The sequence below is a fragment of the Eulemur rufifrons genome, chromosome 16 (genome assembly GCF_041146395.1).
Source record: "Eulemur rufifrons isolate Redbay chromosome 16, OSU_ERuf_1, whole genome shotgun sequence".
Taxonomy (NCBI): Eukaryota; Metazoa; Chordata; class Mammalia; order Primates; family Lemuridae; genus Eulemur; species Eulemur rufifrons.
Window position 1 is genome coordinate 31,823,298 of NC_090998.1, and position 23,455 is coordinate 31,846,752.

Here is a 23,455-nt window from a genome sequence, read left to right on the forward strand (position 1 = left end):
AGCCTCATAATTATTAGCATGTGCCATTCCATTATTTTCAAAGGGAATTTCCATTGATGGCACCTTTTCTAGAAAACGTTAAGCTTCTTTTTAAATATATGTGGTCAAGATGCAAAAACTCCTTAAAATATATCTTCAGCTGACTAACTGGCATCTTAAAAGTATATACTTGAAATCAAAAGACACATTATCAAAAGAAATATTTAAGACTATTCCTTTAATTAAAATATGAAAATCTACTAACTGATCTCTATATAGATATATGCTTATGTGAATCTGTCTTTATTGTATTTGGGGGCACCATGTAGTACTTTAAATAATCAAAGCAATTCTGAATGAACATAACTCACCTTACTTCAAAGAGATTAAAAATAGTTCTTTCAAGGAAGCTAATTAAATTATAAATTAAATTGAGAATTTTGGATTAAGACCTTCCCTCTCATGGTACTACTAAAGGGCACTATAGATGCAGACACCAGCCAGGCCAGGACTGTCTTATTTCCACACAGAAAATACAATCATGTAATGGTTCTTTACTAATGCAACTCTGTACCTCTTGAGATGAGTTAAAACTTTATGAAGTCATATGTAATTACTACTATATTCCCCATTATTAAATGAGACAGATATTTAGTTAGTTAAAAGTCTCTCCAATTTGCTGCTTGTGGAATACAAGTTGGTGAAAGTCCAAAGGGAAACCCTTTAACCCTGAAGACCTGAGATTCTCCTCACAGTGTCTTTCACAGAGCAGCAGTTTTTGATTTTTATAAAATCCAACTGATCCATTTTTTTTTCTTGCATGGATCATGCTTTTTCTGTTGTGTCTAAAAACTCATTGCAGTACTCGAGGTCAGAATCAAGTCATTGACTGAACTAAGGACAGCTAACACCTATAGTGCATCAAACTGTAGCCGCCAAGGTGGTCATCTGAAATTCTTAAGATAATACTGTTGTAGGAAATGGAAACTCAAGATCCAATCCAGTGCAGATCAGTGGTCTTCTGTTTAAAGTATGAGCATAATAGCATCATACATCCATTTCTCCTTAAATCCGATGATCTTGTCCATTTACAATAATAATATTGACATCATTAGGCTTGTCACATAAATACAATGTAATTAGATGATATTAATGGGCTTTAAAACTCCTCTAAACAGTATTTATTTTTAGTTTTCTAAATATTTATATTTTTAGATTTCAAAATTGTTTGAAATAATTCTCACTAAAATGAGTATTTATTAAGGGGTAGAATGGGAATAGAAGTCATCTTGCCTTCAAGAAGAGAATCTAAATATACTGATAAAAGTGCACTTCTCTCTTGTCTTTTTAAGTGTTTATATGAATTGGAAAGAAACAATAGGATCTTATATGTCAGGAGTTATTAAATTGCTCTAGTCAGAAAAACTGTGCAATTGGGAGAGACTCAAGGAAAAGCTCATAAAGTTGTTCAAGTGGGAAGAAAAATAGCATATGAGTTTTATCATAGATAAGCACAAGGCCATTTCTTTCAGAGATTGGAAAATCCAGACCCTACACACAAAATGAACGTCTTTACTCATCAGGGATTTGGGATTCATTTCTCATTTTTCCCTGGTGTACTGTTGCATCCTGAAAGGTCAGAAATATCAAGCATCATCAGTAAATTATTAAAGGTGAAGCAGAAGACATTGTATCCATTTTCATAACCTCAAGAAAGATATGGAACTAGAGACAGCCCAGAGCAAGATTTTCAAAATCATTAGCAGAGAGCTTCTGTGAACACCTCATAGTTTTGATGTTACTTATGGTTGTGGTAGGTTATGAGGTCTTTAAGACATACGCTCCTATTCCTTTCTTTTCTAAACATATAAGCCATGTGAAACAATGACTTGCATAAAGCAACAGCTGGCAAAGGGCGTTGCCAGAGCTTAATGTCAGTTCCTCTGCTTGTTCTGATTCCCATCCAGCAGTTAGTTTATGTGCTATCTGAAATGGGATGGTGGTTATAGAATGTGATTGAGGTTTATAAATTCTTGAATAGCAATTTCAGCAAATTCTACCTAAGAATGCAGCAGCCCCCTTTGAAACATTTTGGGTTAGTGTAGAGAAATTAATGCATCCTACTGTGGGAGAAGCAAACTTAAGAATTTTATTATACAACAAATATATACCGACTGTTCCAAACAACACAATGCTAATAGCACCAGAGCAACCAGAGTGAGTAAAACTTGCCTTCTGGCTTTTAGAAGCTTCATGATTAGTCTAAGAGTTGATATACATATGTAATATAAATTAAATTTTGAAAGGATTGGCAAATTCTTGAGAATGTTTGCAAAATCAGCATTAATTGATTGCTGACTATAAGCCAAGTATACTAGAATCTTCCCATGCATTGTCTCAAAATAATTCTGACAATAATCTTATAAGGTAGATTTTTTTATTATCCTCATTATATAAACGATGATATTGAGGCTTAGAGAGATTAAATAATTTGTCCAAAGGCCCACTGATAAATGGTGGCAAGATTTAAATGACATAATGAAATTGTTGTTTCTAAAGGTAGGTGGAACAAAACTCTCATCTTCAAATGTGATGTTAGAGAAGATAAAATGTCTGTATGCCATTTGCCTTAAACTCTTAAACTGGAGGAGTGAATCACAGCTTTGGTTGGGCAAAGACATTCATGTAAGAATATTCTTCCTTTCTGGCCACACACATCATTATTAATTCATTTGGGGCATATGGCTCCTAGCTGTGCTCTGTAAATGCTGCCACATTGGTGACACGTGAGTGATTTTCTTCCTCCTGTTGTGAGGTGTTACTCTTCCATTCCAAAGAGGATAGAGCATCAATAACAACTGCTTCCTGGTGCGGCTACATTTGTGATAAATTTTAAACCAGTTGGTCAGGTCCCATATCCGTGTAATTTATTCATTGATGTAGATGTTGCTGAGTACCAGTGCTGGTCACATGTTTGGAAAAATATAAATAAAAACTGACCCCAGGAAAGAGATCCATTTCCCCAGAACTTCTAGTAACTTATCTATTTATCTATTCTCTTGTTCAAAAATCATTCAGCTCCTATTGTCTTCCAGACAGCTAGACAGCAAGCTAGGAGACTGGTGTACAGAGATGAAAGACATAGCCACCTGTCCTCAAGCATTTGTAATCTAGCAGCACAGAAAGTTGCCTCAAGAATGACAGCAGGCGTGATAAGTACTGTGACCTGTACAGGGAACTACAGGAACACAAAAGAGGACCAATGAAAGCCAGGAGGGGTGAGAGGTTTTGGCTTCCTGATGGAACTAACTCTATGTATGGCTAGGTCATAAAGGATCATGCAAATTTTGATAAGAGGAAAAAAGTAGGATGATGATTCTAGAAAGATGACAAGCATATTGCAAAGGCTCAGGGGCATGAAAGCATGGCTTGTTTGAGGAGCTATTAGTAATTGAGCGTGGCAACAGGGTACACTTGGAGAAATGATGGGACATGGGCTGAAAAGAATTTTGAATGAAAAAATCTGACTGTTTTCTTCGGGCAAGTATCTTTGTTTTGAATTAAAATGGAGATTCTGTGTTTCTGACATTTTTTTCAAATATTAATAGCTTTTTTGATATTTCCATTTTTTTAACTTATAAAATGGCACAATGTAAAATAATTTTATTTTTCTTGTAGTTTCCGAGGAAGACAAAGGATTTGGACCAATTTTTGAAGAGCAGCCAATAAACACCATTTATCCAGAGGAATCACTGGAAGGAAAAGTTTCACTAAACTGTAGGGCACGAGCCAGCCCTTTTCCCGTTTACAAGTAACGTACCTCACTGTTCTTTTCTGAGAATGGAGCGTCAGGCTAATGATCACAGATCAGCATCTATGACCCTGTACTGATAAAGATATAATATACAGCATTCTACAAATTCTATCGACATGAACAAAAATATTATCAAGCTGTTAAAAAAAGATAGCCCAAAATAGATAGCAGGTTTGCTTAAATATATGCAAATTATTCACTTACTATTTTCTGCACAGATAATGCTAGTGGCATTTGACATTATTCACTTACAGATTGTCTAATGGAGATCATGCCTTTAAGCATGCAAATGGTTATATAAACATCTTGTATAATTTAAATATATACAATTTGAGGATAAAGTGTTTTTGTACACATTGGCCCAGATAACTCCTAACTACAGATATAGATGAATTTCTATGTTAACTACATTTGAAGAGTTTGCATACATAATTCTAGAAAACACCACTTTTCCCAATAATCTCAAATCTATATTCCAGACAACACAGAAAATTTCTTAAATATTTCTACCTATTGCATAATCTATATAAATAAGTTTATTTCTGTTTTTCTGGGTTACATAGTTATGTTATCAAAAATAACTTTATTAAAAGCAACAAGAGGTTTTCCTGCTTCGAATGGTTCAGAAAAGTATACTAACAGTTTCTATTCTGATGCAAAGACTTAAGATTTAAAAATTAGCCACATGCCAATGCATTAGAATTTCACCTGTGAAATGGTTCCTCGAAGACAAAGCAAGTGATTGATGGAGAAATTAGGGACTCTACTGTGTTGATGTCACCTGACTTAATTGAAGACTGTCACTCAACAATGTTAATTTTAATAGTAGGCTGTTTTTTTTTTTCCTGGATAGGAAAATAACTTTCTATTATTATAGAAAGTTGTTATCAAAGAGAATATCCCCTTCCCGCCATTTAATTCTAAGTGTACTAATTTTCTCTTGCCTCTGGCTATAATTACAAAGTTATTCTTAAAATAAAATATGACTTTAGATACAAAATCACCACCCCTTTGAAATTATTTTTATTGTTTCAACTTCATGCATGGGAGTGCAACATAAGTAGGTATTTTATTAAATATATATAACATATTTGTTCTGAAAGTATTTGATGGGCTAGACTTATTTCCACCCTTAAGCCATATATACTGAGAGCCTGTGCAGCACAGACATGGAATAGTATAGCTAATAGGATCTGTAGAGGAGATCTAATCCAAGATAATTTTACAGGAGAAAAAGCTGAGTCCTAATAAGTAAATTATCTTAATCAAAAGATAGTAAATCAAAGATCCAGACAGAAACACAAGTTTTATAACTTCCAAAGAAGTATATAATTTTTTCAGTATTTATCTATCTATATAGATTGATAAAATCTCAAAAGCTATTTCAATGATGCTTGTTCTGTGACACTCTGTCCTTGACATTCATACATGAGACCTCAGCTAATCAGCCTCTAGGCTGGAATGGAGGCAACAAACCAGAGAGGTTGTTCCCGGATAGTGTTTGCAAAGCATGGAAAGTGCTATGTGTCTTGCTGCTCTCTGTCTCCCCACCTCACAGGGACAGTAAGAAGCAAAGCTTTGCTTGGCAAATACATCACACACTCCCTCTCATAGGTGGCATCAGTGCTGAAATTCCCAGTTTGAGTTTGGCTTGACTATTCATAAATTAATGTAGAGAGCTGGAGAAGACAGGTAGAGGTTTAATCTTGTGATAAAGACAGCCTGCATTTGACAGGAAAAAAAAAAAAAAGGAAAGGAAAAAATTCGGCTCATGATGTAGCTACTCTGATGGAAAAGAACTCTTAAAGTTTTTAAAATTTACTTAATATTCAATACAAACCATATTAACCTTGGTAATCATGCAATTTGTGATTCACACAGAAGTTTTATATTTGTAGCATGTTCTGTGATAATGCGATATTCATGGCAACACCCTGAGGGGTACAACAGGAAACCCTACCTCCCACTTATCATCAGTGGGGCTTTCATTATCTTACCTCATGCCCAAAGAAATGAACACTACAATAAAAACTGGATTTAAAGCAGTATAAAAAGGATTGGAACAATAATGTATGTTTCTAAAAATAGGCCAGTGAATTTACCCAAACACAGCAAAACGTAATCCTTATATGATATCATAGGCAGAATCAGATCCAGGGGGAGGAAGTTAAGGTAATAAACAAAATTTTGGAGTCAACATAACATGGGAAAAAAATCTCAACAATTGGAACTGCCCGACAAGGAAAACCACTGCCTTGACAAGTGCTAAGCAACTTGATGCTGGATGGTTCAGGCAGGGACAATATTGCCATCAGGCTGGGGGAAGGGTGGACTTATTTCACTGGGTTGGAATTGGCTAGGTTTAAAAAATACAAAAGCATGGTTTCTATGCTTGCTTTTGAATTACCTCCTATACTGTAAAAAATTAAAACTAAAAATGTTCCAGTAACTTTGATTTAATAATAGATATTCTAAAATGATTAGGACTTTTTGGCATCATTCTTACCCTAATCGGAAATGTGCCAGTGTGATGTGCCAGTGATGTGGCCACAGGACAGGACTTGAACTACTTGAACACGGCTCCTGTCTTACGGCATTCCTGAGGACATGGAACATTAGAGGTTGAACCCTGATGGAGAATGATTATAAAGTCACACAGGGGGTGATCTTAATTGAGAACCATTTTCTACATGCATTCTTTTTATCATCTTAGCACAACAGTTAGATCCCTGTTTCTAGTGGATTTATGTATAACACAATCCCCACCAATTAACAATCTGATTATCTGCAACACTTCTCACCTACATTGTTATGAGATTATGTGGTGGGGAAAAAAAAACCCTTTACCAAAAATAATCCCTGAATAATAAGAAAACACACAAGTGACCACTAACTCTAGGCTGAGGAAAATCTGGTTTTACTTGTATATTCATGGCTTGGAATCTAAAGACCCAACTGACTTTTATCATTTTCACATTGTGTGATCGACCTCTAGTGGTCAGCATATGCCATTTCTGAGCAGAACCTTGATTTCGGTTCACTTTATGGAAAATTATTGATATATTGAATCAGATATTGATACTTTATATTTTATTTCTGGTAGAGAAGTGCTTGTAGTATTTTATACAACATATCTGTATATGCATGAATCTAAGTAGTGCAGAGGTAGTTATCAATTATAAGCCATGTATGTATACTAGGAAATCAATTTATGAAGCAAAACTCAACAAAGTTATTTGTCACTTGGCATGTCTCATGAAATAAAGAGGAAATATATCATTCACTTTAATATTCGCCTGTCTGTACCTGAGATAAATTATAAATCATGATCCCAGAGACTTGGAATTATAGGGAATGAAGAAATCTCACCCTGAATCATATACTTTTTTTGTTTTTTGGTCCTTTTGTAACTGGTTTATTTCACATAGCATAATGTCTTCAAGGTTAAGCCATGCTACAGCATATGTCAGAAATCTCCTTTCTTTATAAGGCTAAATAATATTCCATTTTAAGTATATACCACCTTTTGCTAATCTGTTTATCTGGGGGCTGCTTCCACATTTTGGCTATTTTGAATAATGCTGCTATGAACATGGGAGTACAAGAGCATCTTTGATACCCTGATTTCAATTCTTCGGGGTATATACACAGAAGTAGAATGGCTGGATCATACAGTAATTCTATTTTTGATTTTTTGAGGAACCACCATACTGCTTTCTACAGCAACTATACCATTTTACATCCCCACCAACAGTGTCTGAGGGTTCCAATTTCTCCATACTTTCACCAACACCTATTTTATGATTTATTTTATAGTACTCATCCTAGTGGGAATGAAGTGGCCTCTCACTGTAGTTTTGATTTGCATTTCCCTAATGATTAGTGACGTTGAGTATATTTCCACGAGCTTATTGGCAATTTGTATATCTTCTTTGGAGAAATGTCTATTCAAGTCCTTTGCCCATTTTTTGAATTGGTTGTTTTATTTTTGTTGCTGTTTTTGTTTTGTTTTCTTTTGTTTTGTTTTTTGAGACAGATCTCACTCTGTTGCCCAGGCTAGAGTGCTGTGGTGTTAGCCTAGCTCACAGCAACCTCAAACTCCTGGGCTCAAGAAATCCTTCTGCTTCAGCCTCCTGAGTAGCTGGGACTACAGGCATGCGCCACCATGCCCGGCTAATTTTTTTCTATATATTTTTTTTAGTTGTCCAGCTAATGTTTTTCTATTTTTAGTAGAGTTGGGTCTCATTCTTGCTCAGGCTGATCTCAAACTCCTGACCTCAAACAATCCACCTGCCTCAGCCTCCCAGAGTGCTAAGATTACAGGTGTGAGCCACCACACCTGGCCTTTTATTGCTGTTTTTGAGTGTTAGGAGTTCTCTGTATGTTTTGGATATTAATCATTTGACTTCACATGGAGCTATACCCAAATTATTTTAGAACTGTGTTAGCCCAGTATAATTTCTAGGCCTCATGACATGACCTTTGCTATGACATTTATATTTTTTTCTCATAGATGGAGAATGAATAATGGGGATATTGATCTGACAAGTGATCGATACAGCATGGTAGGAGGAAACCTGGTTATCAACAACCCTGACAAACAGAAAGATGCTGGAATATACTACTGTTTAGCATCAAATAACTACGGGATGGTCAGAAGCACTGAAGCAACCCTGAGCTTTGGATGTGAGTAACTGTAACTTAGAAAAATGGGCAAGTGTATTTAGGTGAAGTAAAAATTGGATGTTTTAATTATTGATAAAAATCTACATAAACTAGAAAGAGTCTGTGATGGTCAACTCTCTTGGATTTTGGATTTTTTCTTTTATTAAAATCCTTTTACTTCTCCCAGTGAAAATGGAAACATGCCTTATCATTTTAACAAGAGTGCTCACTGTGTGGGATGTTAAAGAAGACATGTTTGCTCCCCACACACAGGTTGTGACTGTTGGTAGTAAGACAAGTCATACATATGTGAAAGTTTTAAGTTAATATACAGGGATTCTGTTGTGAACTTCAAAATAGATACTAATAAATGTCACTGTAAGAGTTCAGCAAGAAGAGAAAAAAGAAGAAAAGATAGTGAGAGGAAGGCATCAGATGATGTGGGTCTTCAAGATTGTGTGGCAAAGAGAGCAAAGTGTCATGCGGGTTTTATGAATGCATTTGAAATAGTGAAAGATAATGTTGTAAAATAAATGAAGGCCATGGTCTGAGGATTTTGAATGAATCTCTAAAAACAAGCACCAGTGGAGTGGTAAGCCATGCAGTCTCCATGGGGGCCAATATCACCCTCAAGGGGGTGAAAATTGGTTCTTAGGGGAAGAAAATATCTTAGGTATTACAGCATAAAAGATCAACCCTACCTGACAATATCTTATTCCTTAGTATTTAATTTCTCCTAGTAGAAACAAATTAAATTGTATTTTAATTAATTTAATTATTTATTTTAAATCTAAATGAAAAATTTCTTTCTATTGGGGCCAGTAATGAAAAACATTTTGAGACACACTGTGCTAAGTTAAAGTTAGAGGTTGTTCTGAAAGAAAATTGTGCATTGGGAGATGAGTTGGACCAGATGGTCTTCGGACATGATTTTATAAGTCAGCATGTAAGTCTTTTGTAAAATGGATTACAGGATGAAAATGATTTTGTAATAAGTCCTACATGTTAGTGATTATCAGGAGGGAGGGAGACAGGATCAGAAAGAGCAGTAAAATTAAATTAGTGCAGTGAAAGTGGAAATGTAAATAATATATACTAACCATGAGAAAAGAATTAACAGGTTGCATTGCCCTGAAGGAAAGAAGATCCTAAATATTTTTTCAAGCAAAGTCTAGTTAAAGGGCAGAAACATTCTGCTCTCATTAAACATGAAATGGGAGCAAGAAAAACCAATTTCAAGCATGAAAGCATTAAATGATTGTTTCACATGTAGAGGTTATGGTGACATTAAGTTACCTAAGTTGAAATGTCAAGTAAGCAGTTGAGGTTAGGGATGGCATTTGAGTGAGACGTCAGGACTAGAGATGTAGATTTGAAGGATCCTCTGCAAAAAGGGAACAATTAGAATTGATGGGTTTTCGGAGGTATATAGTATATTGAAAACGGTAAAAATTAGATGTTATAATTTGGGTACTGATCATAGATAAAAAACAGGAGTCAAGGTGGACTGAAACAGAGTGAATTTCAGTAAAACATGAAGAATCAAAAGAGTACCAAGGAATCAAGCCAAATGTGAGTTCCAAATACAAAGAAAAGAGTAAAGGAAATTAGAACTGAGGCAAACCCGGAATTTGAAAAGGAGCAAGAGATTGGTCACTTTCATGTTCCCAAACTAGGTTCCTGCCTTTTACCCTCGTCCTTTCTTGATATCTAGGTCCTTCCTCGGGAAGAGAAATACCCTTCAAATAAGTCTGTTCCTCCTCTTAACTTACTTTCTTTCGTAGATCTCTGGTTTTATCTGATTTCATTATATTTCCAGATACTCTTACTAAGACTCTCTCTAAATCTGAAACAAAAGGCTTTAGGCTATTTATAATCTTCAGGGTTGTCAAAATTCTTATGCAAGCTGCAACCAATATGTGTTGCCTTTGAGCTCATACAGAACTTTTCAATAGTGTGCACAAATTCCGGCGAGTAAAAAGGAGGAGTTGACTTTCATAGGTGTCACCAAACCAACTGAGAGGTACTATTTAATATATCTCAAAAGTGAGTGAGTTGCTGAAAGATAAAATTTAATGACTGTCTCTCTTTCTATTGACCAGAGAGTGAATGTTTTCTTTTTTTTCTTTTGTAATTAGATCTTGATCCTTTCCCACCTGAGGAACGTCCTGAGGTCAGAGTAAAAGAAGGGAAAGGAATGGTGCTTCTCTGTGACCCTCCCTACCATTTTCCAGGTAAACTTAGTACTTCTGTGACTATAAATATCTATAGAATACAATGGGAAAATTTCCATTTTCCTAGTAATAATTCCATATTATTAATTATCTTATTAGCCTAATTATCATGGCTCATTATTAATTAAATGAGACTCAATATTTGCATGATCTTATACCACTTACTAGTGGTAATAGAGGCTTCCTATATTGGCTCATTAATCACTTAGCCCTAATTCCAAGGATCTCTAATCATTTCAGTTTATAAACATATATGTAGTGGATTATGTCCTCCTTAAATTTCCCATTATATAGGGAAATGATGATAGATTTTCTAGAAATTATTCCTGAAATAGAAAAGTACCAAGGAATGATGTATAATTGATTATTTTCTTAACAATTTAACCTCTGTAAAATACTGTGAACTGTAACTAAACATTAGAAAGGGATAAAGATGTAATAAATTATTAATCTCTTCAGCAGCACCAATCTGCAAGAATAATCGTCCAGTTCAAATAATGGGCTAAATTAAGTGTCATCTGTCATGAGATTCAACTTGGAATATGTGGTTTTCATAATTTGATATGGATAAGATAAAAGCTGCCCAAGTGCTAATTAAAAGATAAACACTTCATGTACTTCCACCATTTTTCACTTGTTTGATTTATCAAATATCTCATTGAGATAATATATGAATATCACTCTTCACAATAAAAATATATTTTGTATTCCTATAGTTCTAACATTATGTTATAAATTTGACTTTAAACATCTCCATAGAGAATGAAATATAACAAGCTATAGAAATGATTTTGTGTGGGATACATCAATCCAATGTGTGTGTATACATAGACAAACACATGTATTTTGCACAAAATTATACATATATATGCTATGAAGATTATATATTCTTATATTTATTTATAGTTCTGGTTATTTATATATAAAATATTGGTAATTTTCTCCATAATGAGAGGGAGAAGATTACTTGATAAATATAGGAGGAACATATAAAATTCAAAACATTGTTAAAAACCTTTCAATGAGGGAAGTCTTTTTCTTGAGGAACTGTTGAAACTATGAAAAAAAAAAACCCTCTCATTTTCATAGCATTTACCACAATGTAATATCTACAAATAACCAATGACTACATTTGACCATATTCAATACTGGATGGACTTCATTCCGTCACCCATTGACTCAGCAAATCTCTTGTGAGCACTTGATATGCCACAGGCTCTATTTATGCCACAGAAATACCTTGTGGAGCAAAACAGGAAAAGCTACCAGCCCTTAAAGACTTTCTACTGTGAGAGACAGACAACATAAAAGACAAATAGTTAAAAGACATAGTATGTTAGATATTGATAGATAAGTGCTAGGGAGAAAAAAATAATGCAGGGCAGGGGGAAGGGCAAGTGTTGAGGAGATGGTTGCACTATTAGGAAGAGCATCACTGAGAAGGAAACTTAAAGACCTGAAGGAAATGAAGGAGCCAACAGTACTGGTACCTGAGAGAAGGACACGCCAGGCAGATGAGGCAGTAAGATCAAAGGTCTGGGGTGGGACCGTGGAGGACCACAGGAGCCAGAGTGGCTGCCATGGAATGAATAAGGCAGAGGGTGGTAAGAATGAAACAAGAGAGGTACAAGAGCCATATTGTGGAGACCTTTTAATTCATAGCAATAACTTTGGCTTTTATTAAATACTTTGAGTGAGATTTACATTGGAGGGCTTTGAGCAGAGGAGTCTACGTGACAGGACTTAAGTTGTAAAAGATGACTCTGACTACAGTTTTAAGAAAGGACTTAAAGAGGGCAAAGGTGGAAACAGAAGGTCAATTAGGAGGTATTTCAATAATTTAGGCAGCATTTGGTGGACCAGAGTGGTGGCCATGGAGGTGGGAACATAAATCTAGATGTATTAAAAAAAAAACAGAATATATTAAATTCTATATAGAACTCTAGATATGTTTTGGTTAAATTCTAAATACATTTTGAAGGAGAAGCCAAGAGTACTTGCTGGTTGACTTTATATAAGGTCTATGAGGAAATAGAGGAATCAAAGATTTTGTCACGATCTGAAAGAATGAAGTCGCCATTACTTCAGCTAAAGGAATAGGTGTGGAAATGTTAAATATGAAGCATCTGTTAAACTTCCAGATGGAAGTCAAATTGGCAGTCATATGTGTATGTGGAGCTCAGGGATGATGTCTGAGCTGAAAATATCAATTTGTGAGTCATCATCATATAAATTATTTTCAAAGCCATGGGATCACCTGTGATTACCTAGGAAATTAGAATAGTTAGAAAATGGGAAGAAGGGGCCCAGGGACTTATCTTTAAGATGAGTCTTGCTTTCCATTTCTGTGGCATCTCAACCACTGTGCTGAGTGAAGAATTCAGTGGACCAGAACAAGGTTAGTAGAAGCTTACGTCCATTAAGCCAAAAGAGTGAACTCCCTCTTCATTCCAGCAAAAATACATATATTCACATGGAAATACAAATACTAAGTTGATTGTTAGAGTCCAAGAAACATCATTAATCACAGAATAAAATCTGAATATCTCATCTCCTTCTGTCAGTTTATGTTATTAGCAGCTATATGGTATCTGTAAACATTAGACAAGCCACCTTCAACCACAGATATTTGGTTCAAAATCATAATGTATTAATATGTGGGTATATGTGTACTATTTTACTATCTCTGTGCCATATCTCTCCTTCCTCCTTAATGCAGTTACCTCAAGGTTTTATGCTTTGCAGCTTAGAAGTTCATTGGTTTTAGGATGCAAAGGAATCTGTCTTTGGGCTCTCAATCTCTAAGAACATTACATATACAATTATTTGCAGTCGTCAAGCCCTATAGTTGTCAAGCCCTATAGTTGTCAAGCCCTATTGCTCTAGTTGGTGATCTGGGATTCAGTCATTACTATGGCATGTCTACATCTTAATTTCCTCATTTAAAATTTGTGCCACCTACTACATAGAGCATGTTATCAGCTTTGAGTTTAATAATGTATTTGAAAATAGTAACATGGTTATGTAGTTTCCATGGATTATTAATAAAATATTAATAAAGTAAATAAAATACATCTTAGTACATAGATTTGGGTGCTCTATAGTTCCTCACAAAGGGGATAACTGTGATCTGAACTACTTTACTTATCAAGAGTAATCACAAATGCATTTCAGTACAAATGATTAGTCAATTTTATAATAATATCTGATATCAACTGCTTTCCTAATACATACATAGCACAGAGTAAGTGCTTAACAAATATCTGAGGAATGAGGGAGTGAGAGAGTGAAAGAGTAAGTTTTCCCATTAAATTGAGTGTAGGGGTTAAGTTTCTTGAAAAGGTAAATTTACTTATTTAGATTTTGTTTTATTATATTGTAATAAATAATTCATAAATGTGTAAGACTTTTTAAACTTTTGAACTCTCAGAAATGAAAGCATAATGCTTTATTTTCAGCTACATTTTGTCAGTATAACCATCAAACATTGACTTACTGCTTCTCACAAAATATAAATCATATCTTCGTATGTTGTAAGAAAGAGAGTGAAGGAAAAAATCCATCATTTGAAGCTTGGGTACTATTGATAAAATACAAAATACCGAATAATAGGCACATGTAAGAATTTAAAAAGGATAATAAAATGGGGGTATGCTTTAGAAAAACAAAGCCCAGGATATTAAATATGATCCTAAATGAATCTCAACAGACTGAAAAGGTCAGCATAAAAATAGACAGGAATGGGAGAGCAGGATAGGGAACACATTAGCTCACAATAAAACTTGGCATAAATTTCTTTCTAAATGTGTTTAATATATAGTTTACTGCTGTGGTCCCCTACCCCTGGGCCGTGGACTAGTACTGGTCTGTGGCCTGTTAGGAACCCGGCTGCACAGCAGGAGGTGAATGGCGGGTGAGCAAGTGAAGCTTCATTTGTATTTACTGCTGCTCCACATTGCTGGCATCATCACCTGAGCTCCATTTCCTGTCAGATCAGCAGCAGCATTAGATTCTCATAGGAGCACGAACTCTACTGTAAACTGCACATGCAAGGGCTATAGGTTGCATGCTTCTTTTGAGAATCTAATGCCTGATGATCTGAGGTGGAGCTGAGTTGGTGATGCTAGCACTGGGGAGCAGCTGCAAATACAGATTATAATTAGCAGAGAGGTTTAACTGCATAATAAATGTAATGCACTTGAATCATCCTAAAACCACCCCCAAACAGTCTGTGGAAAAATTGTCTTCCATGAAACTGGTCCCTGGTGCCAAAAAAGTTGGGGACTGCTAGTTTACAGTGTCAAAGCATTGATCAGAAGCTGTGATGATTTTATCAATATAGGTAAGTGCTGTTCTGTTGAGATTAATTTTTAAAAAGTCATGAAAGTCTTCTAAAAAAGTTTGCAAGTTATTCCTCCAGGACACACTAACGTACTTAAAGTGTATTTCAAGGAGAAAGATACATTATTTTGTAAGGTTTGATAAGTGACGTAGTTCAAAATAAAACAATGAAACTAGCCAAATGTACTGTAGTTGGCTAAAACAAATTCATACTGTAATATGTGTGGTCCAGACTCTCCTGGGGCAAAGGGAAGGAGTCTTAGATATCTATTGATAAAAGCAACATTTCTTAAACATCTGCTGGCACTTAGTCTTCCTGAAAAATTAATTTTATAGTAATTTATTATTTAATCCAGTCTACAGTGGGAGGAAAAGAGATGATGGCCTTTTCAAAGATGGTTGATTTTGTCATCTTCATGGGGAGAGGAAAGACACAAAGAAGAAGATAATCTTTTTTATCTTGAGAGACCTGGGTCAGAGATTAGCTCCTGGTTGCCAAAATGAAATTCCATGCTTAAGTTAGAGAGGCAGGACGACTATTACTGCAGTTACGGCACAGCTTATTTTGGTGATGGTGGGATGGGGAAGGAGGTTAGAACATGAGTTCTGCCTCCCTGTTGCTGTCTGACCTTAGGCAAGTCACTGAACCTAACTAGCCAGGCCTTGGCTCCCGCATTTAAAAATGGCAAAGGTTGAGCAATTCCTACCTTCGTTGTAATGACTTGATAGCTTTTAACATATTATGTTTATTATTTTTTTCCTAGTGAATAGCCTTATGGATAGGCTAAAATTTGTTAGATAAATTTAAATTAGTTATGTTACAAGTCCCACAAGGGCAAAGACCATATCTGTCTTGTTTAGCGGCACACAGAAGGTACTCAGTTGTTGTAAAATAAATAAATTGGAGGATCTAAATTGGGCATTAAATTAGTCAGACCAATTGCTCTATAGTCCAAGACTTATGTTCATGCTAACATTACCACAGCAACTTCTCTGACTTAGCTTTCATCCCTTAAAGGTTAAAATATCACCACTTATTCTTCTTCACACATCTCTGATGAGCGGCACAAAGAAAAATGTCTTAAATTTTAGAGAAACCAAGTAATAGAGTGACTGATTAGTCTGATAAAAGTCATATCTAGAATTAAAAACTAGATCTCTGTATTCATACAGTCATTGAGTATCCAGACTATTCTGAACGTTTTTTGTGGATGGTATCTTTAAGACATTGTATGTTACAAAATTCCTTTTTTTTTTTTTTAAGGAAATTCACAAAACTTTCCTGACTTTTTTGTTTTTTTAGGCTTTTTTGGAATTTAATTGTTACTAGAAATCACTACAAAATAATTATTTTCACTTTAACTGAGAATGGGGAAAATTATTTCAGAATCAGAACAGTTCAATCTTCTTTAACATGTACTGTAAATATCAGTTCTGATGAAAGACTAAGTAATACTTCTTTCTGAATATCATACTTCTTTACTTCTTGCCCGATCCCAGGAAGCCATAATTTCAGAAATACAAACAGCCGTCTACATTTCTTCCTATCCTAATCATTCTGTGACCCTAAATCAGCATAAAGATAACAAATTAAAATAATTCAATCATCCGCAGATATAATTGCCTAGAATGACATATGTTAATGCTAACTCTGAGCTGTAGGCTGATTATAGTGATTTAATTTCCTGCCTCTTTTTAACTTTACCTGTATTTTCTATTTTTTTAAAAAATGAATATCTACTACTTCTACAAAATATAATATAATATAATTAAAAACCAAAATAATATAATCATCTTTGCTGTCTTTCCTGATGTATATTGTTGTAGAAAATTACATGGCTCAACTAAATATAATGCCCAGATTATTGTTGCCAATCACACAGGGCTTGTACAGAGTGCATTTCTTCTAGTTTGTTTCAGACATTGCTCCGTCACACTCATCTTTGGCAGCTATACTAGTCACATGGAGTTCCCTGAAGCAAAATAGTGGTTTGTCATGATTATTTCATCCTTAAAAGAAGCCTGAGTGCTGTTATATCTCAGCTTTCCACCGTCTTAAATCTAAAATCCTGTCTAACCTGACCTAGGGAGATTCCCACTTATACTCCTGCGAGTAGCAGTTGTCTTCACATAGTCAAGATATTTTAAAGGGAATCATCATTTTGTGACCTAGGGTTATGCCTTGCCCAGAGTTTCATCTTGTGTGTTTGTTGAATGACTACTAGGGAGTCATTCATTAAAGCAGGGAGGGGAGATAAGAATAGAAAACTATAGGAAAAGCAGCAAATTAAGGAGGAAATTCAATTTTTAGTTTAACTAACTAGTATGTTTAGCCAAAGTAATTTCCTGTGGTTGAGAGTTGCCATATGATGCATTTCCTAATATTTAAGAAAATCGGTAACATGCTTTTCCTTGTTTATGTGATTTTCTCTTTTTAATGTGACCACAACAGGTTATGTAAGCTCATTTCTAAATCTATAATTTAAAATAGGTGTACAAAAAAGAAAAACAGATGAAGCCACAGTACAATATGTCATCTTGATTTTATTTATAAAATGCAGTAGGGTAGAATGATCATGGGCTTTGGAATTATTAGACCTGGATTCAAAATCCCAATTCTACTTAATTGTCATGAAGTTCTAAGCAAGTTATGTAACCTCTTCAAGTTTCACTTAACCCATCAATGAAATGGAAGCAAGAATATTAATAGTTCATAATATAATAGAGACAGATAAATAGATATGACCACTTAGTATGATGATTATATTCATGCAAAATGTGGCAGCTATTAGAAAATTTGTACTGTTTGGCTTTCTCCTAATGTTTGGTCTACAGTAGCCTCTATTAGATCATGTGATAGCTTGTTACTAGGAAACAAAATCTTTGCTTTCTGAGAAGAGCTTAATATTTAGTGGACAATATTTTCTTCTAGATGATCTTAGCTACCGCTGGCTTCTAAATGAATTTCCTGTATTTATCACAATGGATAAACGAAGATTTGTGTCTCAGACGAATGGCAATCTCTACATTGCAAATGTTGAGTCTTCTGACAAAGGCAATTATTCTTGCTTTGTTTCCAGTCCTTCTATTACAAAGAGTGTCTTCAGCAAATTTATCCCACTCATTCCAATACCTGAACGTAAGTATTTTGTTTGTTATGCCCAGTTTTCGCAAGGTTGTCTGCTTGTGGTATATTTATAACAATGAGAAGAAACAGCCAGTGGGAAGACTAGCTGGCTTCTCAGGAAGGACAATATAGAGGGTATGCACTTTGAAGGGGGCCAAAGGCTTGGTGCAGAGCTTTTTGGGTTGAGCAGACTCATCTAATAAATTGCCATAAGAAGGTTGAGTTCGGGTTAGGTTCCTCTAGCTCAGGAAATACGAGAGGGACTGATTCATTGGTCTGGTGCTAGTGTGTTGGTTACAACAGGAATCCCTGACATCTGCTTTTTGTTTCATGGTCAGCCCTACTTAGTAAGTTCATGAAGAAGCCAAATGATTAGCTCAAAACAAATGATAGTTATTGCAGAATTAGAAAAAGAAAAGTCAGGTTGATTATTTTGATATTTTTAAGGAACTATTTACATGATACAGGTAAGTAATAGATTGCCTTTTCTACTCTACGTGATTAGCATAGGGTGCTACCACAGCAGTGCCATGTTGCATGACTACCGCCCTTTCTAAAATGCACTTCTGCTTAAGAGAATCATATGGCAATGTATTTGCTTACTGGACGTTGTTTATATCCCAGTCCTATTGCTACATTACTATCAGTGAGTTCAAGCTTCTGACAGACTTAGGTTTTGTTCCTGCCTCTACCTGTAAATACAGTGTGACAATGGGGAATATGCCATAGTCTCACCGAGATTCCATTTTTACATCTCTTTGCAAGCAACACTCACATAATTGGTAGTCAATAAATGATTTTCTGGCTCATTTTTCTCCTAATCTTAGGAGATACTCTCACCTCCTACTTCACAAAGTAAAAAGGTGCCATAATGTAAAAATTCCCTTGTTTTCTTTCTTACTCTTCTCCAGAAATATACTTACATTTCAATGCTTCTATTTATTTCCTTCCTTCCTGTCTCAGTGGAAGAAATATTTCTCCTCCTGCTCAAGCTCATTCTTCCAGTTGCTCTGGTTCACAACCAATTTGATTCCGTTAGAGACTTCACTACATTGTTTATTTCCTTTCTTTTCTGTATCTTCAATTTCTACCCCACCTCATTCTCTCTGTATATTCTTTTGTATTCAATACAAACAATCTTGAATAATCACAACTCCCTAATTGTTAAATCCAAAAAACACTTTTAAGTCCTTATTTTGTTTGAACTTTGGACATGGCCTCTTCTGCTGCTCATGAACTTTCCCTTCTTTACCTAATTTCTTCTACTCCTCATCTGTCTGCCTCTCCGACAAATTCTACACAGTATGCTTCACCAGGCAGTTTTCCTTCTTATATTTATTTCCAGTCTTTCCCTAGATATTGCCAGCCACTTACACATTTTCAACAGTAGCCCTAGGCAGATGACTTCAAATTTTGTGTGTTTAGACCTTCATTCTACCTGTATCCTGGACCAAAAGGCTCTCAAGGATATTAATCTCAAAGTGTTCCAAACACAGTTGTTATCTCCCCACAAAACCTCCTCCTCTTTGGGTGTTCTTTGGCTTATTTAGCAGCACCATTTTATTTCCACTAACTCAAGGTAGCGTTTTTTATCAACAACTCCTTTCTTTCCTTGATCTAGAGGACTGCTAATCAAATGGTTCGTAATTAGTAGGTAAGCACCTAGGAAGTTTTGGGGGAAATGGGGGACCCAGAAATACTGACTTGGCAGGCCTGGGATATGACCCAGGAATCTGCAAGTTTAGCAAGCATCCCAGGTGATTCTGATGAATTGGGTCTTTGATCTACACCTTGAGAAACATTGATCCAAGGAGCAGTCCTGTTGATTCTGCCTCTGAAATACAATCTGTATCTGTTGTTTCCTTTCTGTTTTCACTGTGGCTATATCCTAGTGTCAGCCCTCACCTGTTTTGCCTGAATTAATGAAATAGCCTCATTTAGATCTCTTTAGATTTTTAGATCTCTATCTCTCCTCTCCATGTTCTATCCTTTAAAACCGCCAACAAGGTAAGGTCCCTATTACTTCTCTTACCAAGTCCTGCTGATAGTTGCCCATTGAGGAAATTAGTCTAAAAATATTTAACATTATGTTTTCAGTACTTTTAGATTCTGGTTTCAAGTTCACCTTCAACTACATATACTTCAATGTCATTTGATTTCCTATTTTTTTAATTCTTTGCACATTCCCGAAGTTTTATCATAATATGCTATTTCCTCAACCAGAACTGGTCTAATTCAAATGCCATCTTTGCCTGAGATTCCTGTAGCACTTACATACTTCTAACTATCTTTTTTGGCAGTCACTCTTTCAGAGTACTTATTTTGTTTTGGCTCACATATCAAATTATTGTGCATCTATTTGTCTTCTTAGCATTATGCAGTGTAAAGTACACACTCATGCTGTGATCCTAAACAATGTATTTTACCTTTCTGAGCCTGTTTTTTTCCCCTGTAAGATTGAGAGATTTACATATTTTTCAATATTGATATGCTAAATAAATGAAATAAAATATTTTGATGAGTGCAGTGTTGTTTGAATAAACATTTTCCTTCTTTCCCTCTCTCTTTCCTACTTTTGAACTTGCTCTCTCTTTACCTTCATCTCTGTGGACATTTCTTCTTTTCTTCCTCTTTTCTTGCCTTGACTCTTTCTTTTCTGCTTTTTCCCTTTCCTTATCCTTCATTTCCTTTTGTCTTTTTCTACCTTCCTGAGCCCCATACAGTGCCGATCACAATGTTTACACACATTTTATGCTCCCTAAAGACTTCTTGAAGTTTTTTAGTGAATTGAGTCAGATTGGTTATGCAGCTGTCAGAATAAGCCGATATTATTGAAATGCTTGATGAAGTTATACTGTATACGTACATATGTGCTGTGTATAAATAAACAAGTCTATACATTGTGACATGACCAGTACCCACACTGAGAAAAGCATTCCATATTGAAGCAGTTCTAATCCTATAGAAATCAGTGTTAAAAAGAACACTATTGTGCTTAATAATTAGTGGATGTTTGTGCTTCTCCTAATATTAGGAACAACAAAACCATATCCTGCTGATATCGTAGTTCAGTTCAAGGACATATATGCATTGATGGGTCAAAATGTGACTTTAGAGTGTTTTGCGCTTGGAAAGTAAGTATACTTAAACTTTTCATTAACATATATAGAGACATTTTAATTTTTGTACCATTTTAGGAAATAAATGCTTTAACTATTTAGCTATAAACATAAAGTAATTTTCTTTTAAGAGTTGTGGACCTTTAGCACTTGTATCTTCTGTTTAAAGTCCTGTTCCTGATATCCGATGGCGGAAGGTCCTAGAACCAATGCCAAGTACTGCTGAGATCAGCACCTCTGGAGCTGTCCTCAAGATCTTCAATATTCAGCTGGAAGATGAAGGCTTATATGAATGTGAGGCTGAGAACATTAGAGGAAAGGATAAACATCAGGCAAGAATTTATGTTCAAGGTAGGTATATTATTTTGAGTTTATATAAATTTCATAAATCTCTTATTTAGAACCATTTGCATACTTGAAAAGCAACTACATAATGATTAATAGTTTTAAAAGCAGTGATGTATATGGATGGCATCATGCAGAAGGATGACATATTTATCTTATGTCTAAGTAACAACTATGAATTATAGAATTATAATTATTCCTTTGGTATTATAGTTAAGAGCAATGAATCCATGGTAGCATTCTTGCTAGTTTTCAGAACATACAATTAATGTAGCTTGTTCACTCACTTTATCATTTTCTTTTTTTAATGCCTTTTTATTTATAGAAAAACGTATGTGTTATGACATATTGTAGACCAGTAGTTTGCAAACTTTAATTTGCATAAAAATCACCTAGAAGGCTTGTTAAAACACATATTGCTGGGCTGCACCCTCAGAATTTTTGATTCAGAAGATCTACTAGTGGTTCATGAATTTGTATTTCTAAGAAGTTCCTAGGAGATGCCAATACTATTGGTCCTGGAACTACACTTTGAGAACAACTGGTCCAAGGAATCACTTTTCTTTGACAAAATTATCTTGGTACAAGCATTTTATTTTCACATTTTAAAAGAAACTTATATCTGGGAAGACAGAATTTTTTTCAGGCCACACCGGAAACTGTTCAGGCTGAAATAATCTCCATAATGCTCCACAGCATGAACCTGGCAGGTCACCACTGAATAAACATCTAGGGCTTTTGCAAGATTATTGATTTTTAACTCTGGCTACTGCCCTATTTCTCTTCTTTCTGTCTTTCCCAAAAAGTAATAAAAATCTTGACCGATTCATCCACACTCTCTGAAAGTGTTGTCACTATCTTCAAATTTCTTCTCTCTTAAATGCGCTACAATTTGATTTTCATCTCCATCTCTCCACTGAAACCTTTCTTCTTGTGGTTACCTGCAACACCAGCAATCCATGTTGCTAAAGCTGACGATCAATTCTCAGTTTTATCTTGTCTGATCTAACAGTCCTAGTGGCCACAGTTGGTTCCTCCCTCCTCCACGATCCACTTTCCGTACTTGGCGTCTAGAACCCATACTTTACTAGTTTCCTGTACACCCCTCTCATTCTCCCTTGCTGTCTCCTCCTAACTCCATGCCTTTCTAACATTGGGGTGAGCAGGGTTCGGTCTTTGAATCTCTTCTTTATTTTAGTTGCCCAATTTATGATCTCATCCATGATCATGGCTTTGTACACACTCTGTACTCTGAAAACTCTAATCCAGATAATTCCCCTGAACTTCAGACTTACATATCCAATGCCCCAGTAACATTAACTTGATACAATCAGATGTACATGCAGTGGACTCCTGAGGGGAAGAAAATTCTGGTAAAGATCTCTTAAATTTTTGAAGTAAAACTACCACTTTCTACCAGGTTTCTAAAGCTTATAGATCTGTTTTTATTCAACATATTAAGAAAACTACACTACACATTCTCAGCAGAGTAGACTTCTGACTTGTCTAATATCTGGTACCTTAGAGGAATGAAAGTAATAGAACAGATATTTATTTGAGGTAATTTAAGGGAACTATTATTTCTCCTTTACTGATGAGGCATACTAAGTTTTATCTTTAGGTCTAATGAAATCGCCAGAAGATTACATAGTTAAACTATATATAGAATGTGTCAAGCAGATTCAATTATTTATTCTTCTCATTGATAATGTCACATGTCTGTGTAACCCATGTGAGGCCAAGGCAGGAAAGGTGCTGATTTTCTTGTATTATATGTTGCTAAAGATTGTATACAGAATAAAACCTTTATCAATTAACATTAACATATTTA

The 23,455-nt window shown here is 35.3% G+C and overlaps 1 protein-coding gene across 4 annotated transcripts in view; it reads left to right on the forward strand.

Moving 5' to 3' along the window:
- The window catches only part of CNTN1 (contactin 1), a 342,876-nt gene that overhangs the window by 195,942 nt on the left and 123,479 nt on the right, over window positions 1-23,455 (forward strand). For all 4 annotated transcript variants that reach the window (XM_069489731.1, XM_069489734.1, XM_069489735.1 and 1 more), the window contains 6 exons: window positions 3,658-3,790; window positions 8,307-8,479; window positions 10,597-10,692; window positions 17,966-18,172; window positions 21,195-21,294; window positions 21,449-21,630. In XM_069489731.1, coding sequence (XP_069345832.1) covers window positions 3,658-3,790; window positions 8,307-8,479; window positions 10,597-10,692; window positions 17,966-18,172; window positions 21,195-21,294; window positions 21,449-21,630 — 891 coding nt within the window. The remainder of the gene's footprint in view (window positions 1-3,657; window positions 3,791-8,306; window positions 8,480-10,596; window positions 10,693-17,965; window positions 18,173-21,194; window positions 21,295-21,448; window positions 21,631-23,455) is intronic.